A 12,118-nucleotide genomic window follows, 5' to 3' on the forward strand; every position below is an offset into this window, starting at 1 on the left:
GTTGTCAGCGGAAAGACTACATGATTACAGTCCAGATGGTACAGATGAAGGATAAAGGGAATAACATATAATGCAAGATAAAGTCCAGTGAAGTCCAATTAAAGATAGCCCGACGGTCTCCAATGAAGTAGAAGATTGCAGCTCATTATTATTTGTTTTTGGACCAAGGCCATTGAGATCTGGAATTGAGTGAAAATTATGAAGTCCAAACTGGGCATCAATGAGTAGGTTAATAAATGCCTCTTGTTAGCATAATTGATTTGTGGGGCACTGCAGGGATCAGTGCTTAAGCCCAAGCTCTTCACAATATTAACCAATGATTTAGATGAAGGAACTGACTAATAATCCAAAGTTTTTTTGAGGATATAAAATTGGCTGGGATTGGGATAAGGTGAAGATGCAAAGTGGGTTCAAAGCAATTTAGAAAGTGAGTGTTCAGATAAATGTAGATACAGGATACCAATATGAACTTATTCAATTCAGTAGGAAAAGCAACAGTGATGGATAGCGTCACCTGTTCCTTTTCTCCAGAGATGCTGCCTGACCTGCCGAGTTCGTTCAGCACTTTATGTTTATCTATTGTGTAGAGGGATCTGGATGTCCTTCCGTGCTAGTCACTGAAAGCAAACAAGCAGAAGGAGCAAATAGTTGAGAAGGTTGATGACATGTTGGCCTTCATTGCTACATGTTTTGAATGCAGGCGTGATTATAGGGTGATTTCACCAAAGGTCAAATGAGCGTAGATCACCCCTCACGTGACCGAAAATTCTGACTGGAGGACATCTCTCGATTTGGTACATGTAAGTGAATGGGGAAACACGCACTTTCCCACCCGTTAAAAACATGGAAAACGGCCGATTTTTGAGCTGAAATTTTCTGTGCTAGTCGGGGTGACCCTGAAGCACAGCGACCTAAATTTTCAGGCAAAACAAAAGATAGAAAGTGAGGTAATTACAAGAGGGAACTGAAGGTAGAAAGCCGCGGAAATGAACAGCTGACATTTGCCGTGGTGATTTTAAGATCCAAAATATCGGGAATTATCGCATTTGCTCGCTGAATTTCATCAAAACTAAGGCATTATTAACTTACTTTTGATGAAATTCAGCGAGCAAATGCGATAATTCCCGATATTTTGGATCTTAAAATCACCACGGCAATTGTCAGCTGTTCATTTCCGCGGCTTTCTACCTTCAGTTCCCTCTTGTAATTACCTCACTTTCTATCTTTTGTTTTGCCTGAAAATTTAGGTCGCTGTGCTTCAGGGTCACCCCGACTAGCACAGAAAATTTCAGCTCAAAAATCGGCCGTTTTCCATGGTTTTAACGGGTGGGAAAGTGCGTGTTTCCCCATTCACTTACATGTACCAAACAGAGATGTCCTCCAGTCAGAATTTTCGGTCACGTGAGGGGGGATCTACGCTCATTTGACCTTTGGTGAAATCACCCTATAGAGGGCCTCTGTGAGATTACACCTGGAGTATTGTGTGCAATTTCAGACTCTTTATGAAAATAAATACTTATCATACGAGTGTAGTAATGTTTGAAATATTGCTTTAGTAGGGCGATCGTACAAGCAGGGATTGGATCAAATAGGCTGGTTTTATGAAGTTTAGAAGAATGAGATGGGATCTTGTCAGGCTAGATGACAGAGATGTTGGAATGGATGGAGTGGTATCCTGAACCATAGATTTTTGTCAACCAGCATCTGCCCTTTGTGGGGTATGACATTATTTGTATCCGTGCCCCCCTCCGTCCCTCCCCTCCGTCCCTCCCCTACACCCCCCATCCCTTTCCCAAGTACCTGCCGTTAGCGTTACGAGTTCCGACGTTCCCGCTACGTTAATTCTACTTGATTACCACGAGTTTGATTTGTTTTAAACTCTGGATCACTCGTGGGTGGACTCGCACTGTGAGACAGGGCCATTACTCAGCATCTCTGGAGAACAGGCAGCATGTCTGGAGAGAAGGAATGGGTGACGTTTCGGGTCGAGATGCTTCTTCAGAATGATTGATTGTAATGGATTCATTTACTTATATCTGCCAGTCTGAAGAAGGGTCTTGCCCCTAAACATCACCCATTCCTCTATCCAGAGATGCTGCCTGTGCCTATCATATAAACCAGCATCTGCTGTTCTTTCCTATTAGTAATTATTGGATTTTCCTTTGAACTCAGGTAGATTTCGAAAGCGAAAGCATGACAACATGCAACCCCGTAACCAAAAAGAGGAGGGGCAAAGTACAGTAACATCGACACCTGTGCTGTTATCTTTCGAGTGTAAGTATGCACTATTCATCCGCAACTTTCATTATTACTTGCATCCAATTTTTAGCGCTCAGCACTAGTTAAGAACAACTTTGTGCTTTCATTGTTGGCAAAACATTTCAGGATCAATACAATGGTTTCAGACAAATAAATAGGAACGATAAGAGAGACGTGAAAAAAAAAAATAATGTGACTATGAGCATTCAGAAATAGAATTACAAGAAGATTGATCAATACGTTTACATAGTTAATAGTGCAGACTGATAGCATAAATAGCAGGTATTGAGGAGGGGTGGTTTGTGGACACCAGAACGAAACCATTGATTCTCTTTGAGGCATCGTGGGCCTAAGTCAACCACAAACCAGTGAAGGGAGGTGTCCACTTGTTAACTCCAATGATATAATGGCATTTACATGCTTAATTTTTATTGTCCCATAGTTTAACAGTATAAAGGCATTTTAGATTCTCAAGTGGGATTGGGTTTCTTAGTTAAACACTTAGCTTGTGTACTTATTAATATGTAGATAGATTATTACTGAATATGGAGTTATTGTTCTATAGCTCCATAAATGTGTATAGGCAGTGTAGATACTACATTGTCAGGGCTCTCCAGCTTTTTGTGTCTATATTCGGTTTAAAGTAGCATCTGCAGTTCCTTCCTACACACACACGATACAATACGATAGAACTTTATTAATCCCAGGAGGGAAATTGTGTGTGGGTATATATATTATATGCGCACACACACACACACACACTTACAACAGAGTGCAGTCCTGTCCTTGCTTGTGTTTTGTCAGAATAAGAATAGATTTATTGTGCATCACGTGACCCTCATCGCCATACATTCAATTCAAGAGTGTTCATCTATAGCCTTTGAGTAGACCCAACATGGATAATATTTTTATGAGTATTATAATGTTCTGATATGTTAATGATATGTGCATCATTTTCATTATTAAATTTTGAAAGTTTTTGTTATTTTTGAATGGCAATTGATAGGTTTTGTATGATGTTGTGTGCTTTCTGACACGCCTAAGGGTTATGACAGTTCAGAAAATATGCTTTGATTGTTTTCAAAAGCATGAATCTGATGTACAGTCTCTGACTACAGTGCATTATTATCTGATTTTGTTTTTATTCAATTTTTAACATTTCCTTCCATCTCATATTCTCAAATTGTATTTCTCCTTTTTTTGTATTCTCACTTTTTGCGCTTGCACTTTCATCTTTCTAATTTCAATTCTGCACACTTTCTACTTGCTCACTCTTGCATTTTGATCATTTGCACATTCACACTCCTTTTCTATATCTCACTGCTCGACTAATAACATACTTAAGGTTGTGGATTCAAATGGGAACAAATAATTCAGATTGGCCTTCATTATTGTACTGAGGCTTTGAATATATTGTGTCCTGGATCGTATGAAGATTCATTGGCTCTATTTGCAGTAGAGCTAAGAGGACTTGATGTTTCAATCCCTGTAGCAAATCGGCACTTGATATTGGCAGCGGGATTGGAGTGGTGAAAGGTAGGGTAGGAGAATAAGTTCATTTTATTCTGGCCAAACTTCCTCTCTCTCTCTCAAAATATGTAAATCGTTTGAACTATCGATGAGAGCTTGCTTTATGTGTATTTGTTTGCTGTATTCACCCACATAAGAATAATATCTACTTCACAAGTACTTTATTATAAGTGAAGTAATTCAGGATTTCCATATTGAACCATGCATTCATTATTATTAATTAGCATTATTAATGCAGTATTAATATAGTACATCCTCCTATATTTTCTCACTATATTTGCGAATGTTTCATTATATGCATGGGTAAAGTCAGTTAACCTGCAGCACCAATTATACGTTTTTCATAAGATTTTGTTCTTTGTAACTCTAGTTGTTTGTATGGAGAATATATATATTTATATGACATTTGGTATTAAAATCTGAATGAACCATGGAATAAATCACGTGTTCAATGTTTTTAACCTTTTGCTAGGTTGACTGATATGTGGTTAACAGGAAAGAAACTTTGATTTATAAAATGGTTTGAATAAATTTCTGCTATGGAGGTTACCTCAGGATTCTTTTGACCTCAGGGATTTCTCAAGAAATGGTTTTCAATGTTAACAGAAGTGAAAAAAGGCACAATTTCTATTGTTATTGAAGATGACATGTTTGCAATGAATGGACTATGGCATTTTCACAGAAACCAAAATTGTGATTGCTAATACTAATTATTGTCTTCATTTTTATTTTGATCAGCTTTTCAAAAGGAACTTGATGCAAAGCATGATAAATATGAGAGGCTTGTAAAACTCAGTCGGGATGTTACTATTGAAAGCAAACGTACTATTTTTCTTCTGCACAGGGTAATCAGGTATGAGATTTTCTAAAGCTTTTTTTAAATTAGTAAATGTAAATTCCTATTCATTTCTAAATCAAATGTGTCACAAAGTTGTTCACATGAAGTTAATGAATGTTGCCTAATTAGAACAGGAGTACATATTTCATGCTGTTCGACCCCGAGTCATTAAGGCCCAAAGCAAAAACATTAAATAAACAGAACCATTATTGGTGTAATTGTTGTTTAGATCAGACTTTGCAAATTGATGTGTTAGTGACTTTGATTCTCTGCCTGTAAACCAGTCAGCATTTCTAGATTATTTCACCAGTTTCTAGGTTTATAAAATCTGGTTTGTAACTGATTCCAAGGAGCAAATTTAAGTTTATGATGTGGATTTTTATTCACTCTTTGCGACCTGGACTTAACAGTCAAGTCCAACATGCTTATCAGTATTTGCCCTGGTGGTGGTGGTGAGTTGCGTGTCATCTTCTTGAACTGCTGGGGAAGATGATCCCATGCTGACGTTGAAGAGGAAGTTCCAGAGTTTAGACCATGTCAGGATGGCCTGGAACTTGGAGGGGAAATCTGTGGGTTATGGTATTCCATTGGCCATTAATTTTTGGTCCTTCACAGAAAACATGCTTGCATCAATCTGTAGTGTGCATGGTTAAGCATATACGCTATCATGGTCCAGGATTTATTGACACAAGTTGATCATACACTGAATAATCCAAGCACATTTTTGTTTGGAAGTGGAAAGAAATAATAAAAGTTGCATTAATTGCAATGTGTAAAAACAGTTGAGATACCGTTAGATATGTGATAATTAGCATATGTAATTAGCATATGCAATTAGTGTCTTGTCATATGTTGTGCAAGTATGAATGTGCGGGGAGACTCAAGGTGACGTCCTGTAGTAAAGAAGCTTGTAAGATTACTCCCGTGTCGGAGTCTTTATTCAAGTGTGCTAAGCATTCCGAATACATTACAGATAGTGTATTATAATTTTGCTGCATGTCATTGTGGTATATATCATGTCTTGATTGGTGAATATGTTTAGTTTGTGACTTTATTTGGAGCAGAGATAATATGTGAATGCTTCATTGTGTATAATTCCGACTGGTAACTATGCACTTTGACAGAGCACATTATCGCACACGTCATGCAAGTCGTCTTAAATGACCACCTAAACTGTCATTTGGCAACCTAAAAAGTTGCCAAGATTGCCTGGCTGGCAACAGGGGAAAAAAGTTAAGCGAGTGCCCTGGTATGGAGAGAAAGCAGGTACAGGATACTGAGTTGGATGATCAACCATGATCATATTGAATGGCGGTGCAGGCTCGAAGGGTCGAATTGTCTCCTCCTGCACCTATTTTCTATGTTTCTATACACTTTGTGCTGATAGCAAAGGGAGTGAGTGTTTAAGGAGGTAGATGGGGGTGCCAATTTTGTGGGCTGCTTCATCCGCAATGTTGTTGAGCTTGAGAGTTAAAGTAGTATTGACCCAGTCAAGTGTAGAGTTTTCTATCACACTCCTCACTTGTGAAGAGACTTTGGGGTATCAGGCAGAGAGTCAGTTGCAGAATATGGATTCATTGAAATGCTCCTATAGCCATGGTACACATAGCTGATCTTGTAATGCCATTGAACATCAGGGATGCCAGCCAATTGCCATCTTTCTTGATGGGGATGGTCATTGGTACTTTATGTGGCATGTATTTACTTGCCATTTATCAGCTGAAGTCTGAATATTATTTACATCTTTCTGCAAACATATGTTGTCTGCTTCATTGAGGATTTGTGAATGGAACTGGGGACAGCAACATAGTGGTGATATGAAGTATGTGATATCTTATTCTGCAGCTGATGTGGTGGTGTAAACTGAACCATTTTTTTACTGCTTTTAGAGTATTTAGTTTGTGTCTACCATATCTGTTCTCTTATTAATACAGCATATTTTCACCTGCGTAGCTTTGGTAATCTCATACCTTAATTCAAGCCGCCATTCGTACGCTTGTCTCTAGTCTTCACTGTTTTCATACTATTTTTGACTATCCTCTCATTTTCCAGTCCTACATAAACATGCTCACCCAAAATTGTGCTGGTTTTACTGAACTTGCAACTCATTTCATGTTCTCTCTATACATAAGTTTTCTGATCTATGTTAACTCCTGCTCTTTTCAATTTTTAAATCCTCATCGTAGCTTTTAAGTTCTTTCACTGCAATCATCATCATCATCATTACCTCACCACCTTTGATCCTGGCTTCCTATGGTTTCTTGATTTTAATCACTCCACGCTTGATGTCAAATTCAAGCCAATAATAACTTTAAAAAGTTTGCTACTGATAGTTAATTAATTACTATATTTAATCAAAGTTTCCCTTAACAGTGTCGGTGATGTTGGTGAATTACTTCATGAAGCTGATGTAAAATTTGGTGACATTAGATTAAAGATCCAGCAAATTGCTCAAGAACTGATTGGTGAAGATACTTGCCAATTTCATCGAGCATTTTCTCCAGGTAAGAAACCAATTTACATATATTTTGAACATTTAGGACTTGAAATATGTGAACAGTATTTGAATAAAATGCCTAAATATAATTTATGTATTTCTAAATAACTTGTTCTGTAGTAGACTATAGGCAGTTTATAAATTACTTAAATTGATTAAATTAAATTAAATCAAGCCTAGACACATAAATGTCTTTAAGCTGTAAACATGGAGCAAAATAAATATGATCTCTGACTATAAATGTGGCCTGTAACATTTTTTTCAGTCTGAACATCCTCTACGTATTGTGGAAATCTCAAGATCTTTAAAGGTTACTCCAGATATACACTGTATTAGATGATTTATTACTGTGTAACAAGTTACTTAAAACAAGACATCCAGAAATAAGATGGTTCCACATTACCACAGCTATAAACATGTTTCCTATCCCGACCTATTGTTCAACTTCCTCTCTCGATGTTCTTGACTATCCCATTTCCCAATGTGTCAGTAAACAAAACTTGTATTCTTAACCTAAATATTTTACGTCAACAGAAGGTAATCACCAAACAGTTAATTTGTATCCTAGCACATTAAACTTCTGTCACTGAATTAGGAGAGCTGTCCCAGAGATTATTATAGTATAGGCTGACATAGATGAGCTCTCAAAATCGTACATTGCAAACAATAGGCCCGACCCATTCCTGACAGTAGCTCATTGCATCCTATACTGACCCTTTACTAGAAGTAATAATATGGTGTATATGAGGGGGATATCCTGGGAGTTCTCAAATTTGATTCCAGACCCTATGAGGTTCGGGCATCTGGACAAACTTGTACAAGACTCTCAAGCCACTCTCTGACCTCAGCTGATTAACTCGGTGTTCCTCACCAAAAGTAGCAAGGGCACGGAATTTTGGTATCCACCACAAAGATGCTGAACTAGCATTCACCATGAAGAGAGGTTTGGAAGGAACTCCATTTTGAACAACCATCTGCAGCATAAGCAATGTATTACACTTAAATTTGTAAACCCATGGTCCAGCTTATGTCTCCTTTACCATTATATTCAGTCCAGGAAATTAACCCTGTTCCAATGAGAAATGCAAAAGGACAGGCCATTACAAATGCAACATAAAATACTTAACATCTGTATGCATCATAGCTGATATGGTAACTGCTCTGCTCAAGTCTGAGAATTTGCAGAGGGTTGTGAACACAGCACAGTCCATCACGTATACTAGCTTCCCAACCATCAACTCCATCTGTACTTCATGCTGCTGCAAGAAAGCAGCCAACATAAAGACCACTCCAACCCTGGTCATATTCACCTCTCCCTTCTCCTGCCAGGCAGAACATACAAAAGCTTGAAAATACATACCACCAGATTCAAGAACAGGTTCTTCCCTGCTGTTATCACATTCTTCAACCAACCTCTTATAAGCTAGGGATGAATTTCCTATCTTCCAATCTGCCTCTTTGCAGCCCTTGCACTTTATTATCTGTACTTTCACTGCAACTGTAATAGCCCTGTCCCACGGTGCGAGTTCATTCTAAGAGCTCTCCCGAGTTTAAAAAAGAAAATCAAACTCGTGGTAAGCACGGAGAATAAACGTAGCGAGTACGTCTGAGCTCGGGGACGTCTCTTAGCACTAACGCCAGGTACTCGGTAAGACTGGCTAATGGCAGGTAAGTACGGCAAGACTGGTGAAGATTTTTCAACATGATGAAAAATGTCCACAAGAGCCCCAAGTACCGACGAGTGGCCATTACCGTAAATCTCCGAGTTCGAATCAGGGCAAACTCGGGAGAACTCGTGGAATGAACTTGTACCATGGGACAGGGGTTTAACACTACATTCTGCACTGTTTATGTTCTCATTTGCATTACCTGATATACAGTACTAACATATGGTATGATTTACCTCAGCACGCAAAACAAAGTTTTTCACTGTCTCATTATGTGTGACAACAACAAATCAATACCAATACCAGTAGCAATATCAGTTGGCCTTCTTAACAATCTGGTCAAGCTGTGAGACAGTGCATATATTTAACATATAAGTAGTTCTATCAGCATGTAGAAAGCACAAGGTGATGCCACAATCTTCAGATTACATCAACACCCTGTCGCCCTGTTATATCTACTGGTGAACTATTGAACTATCAATAGTAAGTGAAGAATTCAAGAACACCCCTGTACTTGGTGATAATGGGGCCTGATATTTGAGTGATAAAAAAATAAAACCAAAGCATTTGCAACTATGTTCAGCTAGCAAGCTAAGTGGACAACCTCTTTTTTTCTGAGATCCCTGCTATTACAGAATTCAAACTTCAGTCAAAGGTAGACACAAAATACTGGAGTAACTCAGCGGGAGAGGCAGGGTCTCTGGAGAGAAGGAATGGGTGGTGCTTTGGGTTGAGACCCTTCTTTGGGGAGAAGGAATGGGTGACGTTTCAGGTCGTGGCACTTCTTCGTCTGGAGAGAAGGAATGGGTGATGTTTCGGGTCGAGACCCTTCTTCCGAGATTAATCTTCAGTCATTTCAATTCATTCCATGTGATACCAAGAAATGGCTATGAGCATTAGATACAGCAAAGACAATGGGACAGGGAAGTCTGCTGGTTGTAATACTGAAGACATTAGCTCTACAACTAGGCACATCTTTGGCTAAGTTCTTCAGTGACTCAATTAGCATTTACCTAAAAATTGCAGTTGTGTCCTGTCTATGATAAGTAGCTCAATTCCAAGTTAGCAACTCAACCATCATTCATCTCTCAATTATCACCTTTTTGTTAAAAGGTGCTTCCAAATTGAGAATGACTTGCTTCCACTCCAGATGCCAAGATCAACGCTTATCTGCCTGCACATAATCCATATCCCTCCATCCTCTGCATATACATATGCTATCCAAAAGTCTCTTACGTGCCACGTAAGTCTCTTATTTGCCTCAACCCCACCCCCCATTCTCTTTCAAAAAACATCCTGTCTTTTAAACTTTGTCCCTCTCACCTTGGAGCTATGCCCTCTGGTATTTTATTTTTCCATCCGGGGGAAAAAAAAGGTTCTCCCTGTCTATCTTATCTATGCATTTCTATCGGGTCCCCCCCCGCAACCTCCAGCATTCCAAAGAAAACAATCCGTCTGTCCAACTGCTCCCCATCGTTAATACCCCCTGATCCAGGCATCATTCTTAAAAACCATATTCTTAAAAACGTTTCCTACCCATGTATCTGCCCAGATATCTTTTAAATGTTACGGCAGTTCATTCCAATCACCAACGAACCTCTGTTTTAAAAAAAATATTGCCCCTCGGGTTCCTATTGAATCTTTCTCCTCTCACCTTAAACATATAACCATATAACAATTACAGCACGGAAACAGGCCATCTCGACCCTTCTAGTCCGTGCCGAAGTATGCTGTTGAGATTTTGATTTCCCTACTTAATTTACTGGGGGTAAAAAAAACTCATGATTTTATACACTTCCATAAGATTAGCCCTCAACCTCCTTTGCTCCAAGGAATAAAGTCCAAATCTACCCAACCTCTCCCTGCAGCTCAGGCCCTCGATTCCTGGCAACATGCTCGTAAATCAGCTTAATGGTATCTTTCCTATAGCAGGGTGAACTGAACACTCCAAATATGATCTCGTCATTGTCTTCTATAACTGTAGTATAATGTCCCAACTTTAAACACAATTCCCTGACTGATGATGGCAAAAATGCTAAAAGCCGCCTCCACCATCCTATCTACCTGTGACGCCACCTTCAGTTCATGATGTACTTTTACACCTTGAACCCTTTGCTCTACAACACACCCCGGGGTCCAATTGTTCACAATTACGGCCCTGTGCTGATTTTACTTTCTAACATGCAACACCTCACATTTACCTGAAAGACTCCATTAGCCATTACTCAGCCCACTTGCGTAGCTGATCCCATTGTAATTCTTGGTAACTATCTTCGCAGTCCATAGGACAGCCTGTTGGGTCAGGCAGCATCTGTAGGTGGTGTCGACAAAAGGGAGAGGGAGAGTCTATTGTCTATCCCTGGAAAACATGGTTAGGTGACGTTTTGGGTTAAGACATTTCTTCAGACTGAGAGGGAAATGAGAGATATAGATGGTGATGTAGAGAGATGTAGAACAAAGAAATGAAAGATATGCAAAAAAGTAACTATGATAAAGGAAACGGGCCATTTTTAGCTGTGGCTGAGGAGACCAATTAGCCCACAGCTAACGATGTTAATTTTTGCACATCTTTCATTCATTTGTTCTATCTCTCGCATCACCATCTTGTTTCCCTCTCCCCTGGCTCTCAGTCTGAAGAGGGGTTGCGACCTGAAACATCACCTATTCCTTTTCTCTGCTGAGATGCTGCCTGACCTGCGAGTTACTCCAGATTTTTGTGCCTAATTTCAGTTTAAACCAGCATCTGCTGTTCCTCCCTCCACATTAGAAGTATATGGGCCAAACATGGGTAGGTGGGACTAGTGTAGATGGGGCATGTTGGTCAGTGTGGCCAAGTTGGGCCGAAGGGCCTGTTTCCACATTGTATGTCTCTGTGACTTCATAACTCTAAAGGTTATTGTCATATGCTAAAGTTTCGTTTAGTTTAGTTTATTGTCACGTGCACCGAGGTACAGTGAAAAGCTTTTGCTGCGTGCTAACCAGCCAGCGGAAAGACAATGCATGATATCAATCGAGCCATTCACAGTGTACAGGTACATGATAAGGGAATAACGTTTAGTGCAAGGTAAAGCCAGCAAAGTTCAATCGAGGATAGTCCGAGGGTCGGCAATGAGATAGATAGCAGTTCAGTGAGATGCAGGAACTATGAAGATATCACTTGGAGAAGGTCAGTCAGCACACAAAGCTGGATGCTTTCAAGAGAGAGCTAGATAGGGCTCTTAAAAATAGCGGAGTCAGGGGATATGGGGAGAAGGCAGGAACGGGATACTGATTGGGGATGATCAGCCATGATCACATTGAATGGCAGCGCTGGCTCGAAGGGCCGAA

The 12,118-nt window shown here is 39.6% G+C and overlaps 1 protein-coding gene across 5 annotated transcripts in view; it reads left to right on the forward strand.

Moving 5' to 3' along the window:
* Positions 1-12,118, forward strand: part of tsnax (translin-associated factor X) — a 44,706-nt gene that overhangs the window by 12,161 nt on the left and 20,427 nt on the right. For 3 of the 5 annotated variants that reach the window (XM_055635178.1, XM_055635180.1, XM_055635179.1), the window contains 3 exons: positions 2,173-2,274; positions 4,528-4,642; positions 7,001-7,131. In XM_055635178.1, coding sequence (XP_055491153.1) covers positions 2,173-2,274; positions 4,528-4,642; positions 7,001-7,131 — 348 coding nt within the window. The remainder of the gene's footprint in view (positions 1-2,172; positions 2,275-4,527; positions 4,643-7,000; positions 7,132-12,118) is intronic. The other 2 variants (XM_055635182.1, XM_055635181.1) reach the window with 1 other exon arrangement.

Source organism: Leucoraja erinacea, chromosome 5 (genome assembly GCF_028641065.1).
Source record: "Leucoraja erinacea ecotype New England chromosome 5, Leri_hhj_1, whole genome shotgun sequence".
Lineage (NCBI taxonomy): Eukaryota > Metazoa > Chordata > Chondrichthyes > Rajiformes > Rajidae > Leucoraja > Leucoraja erinaceus.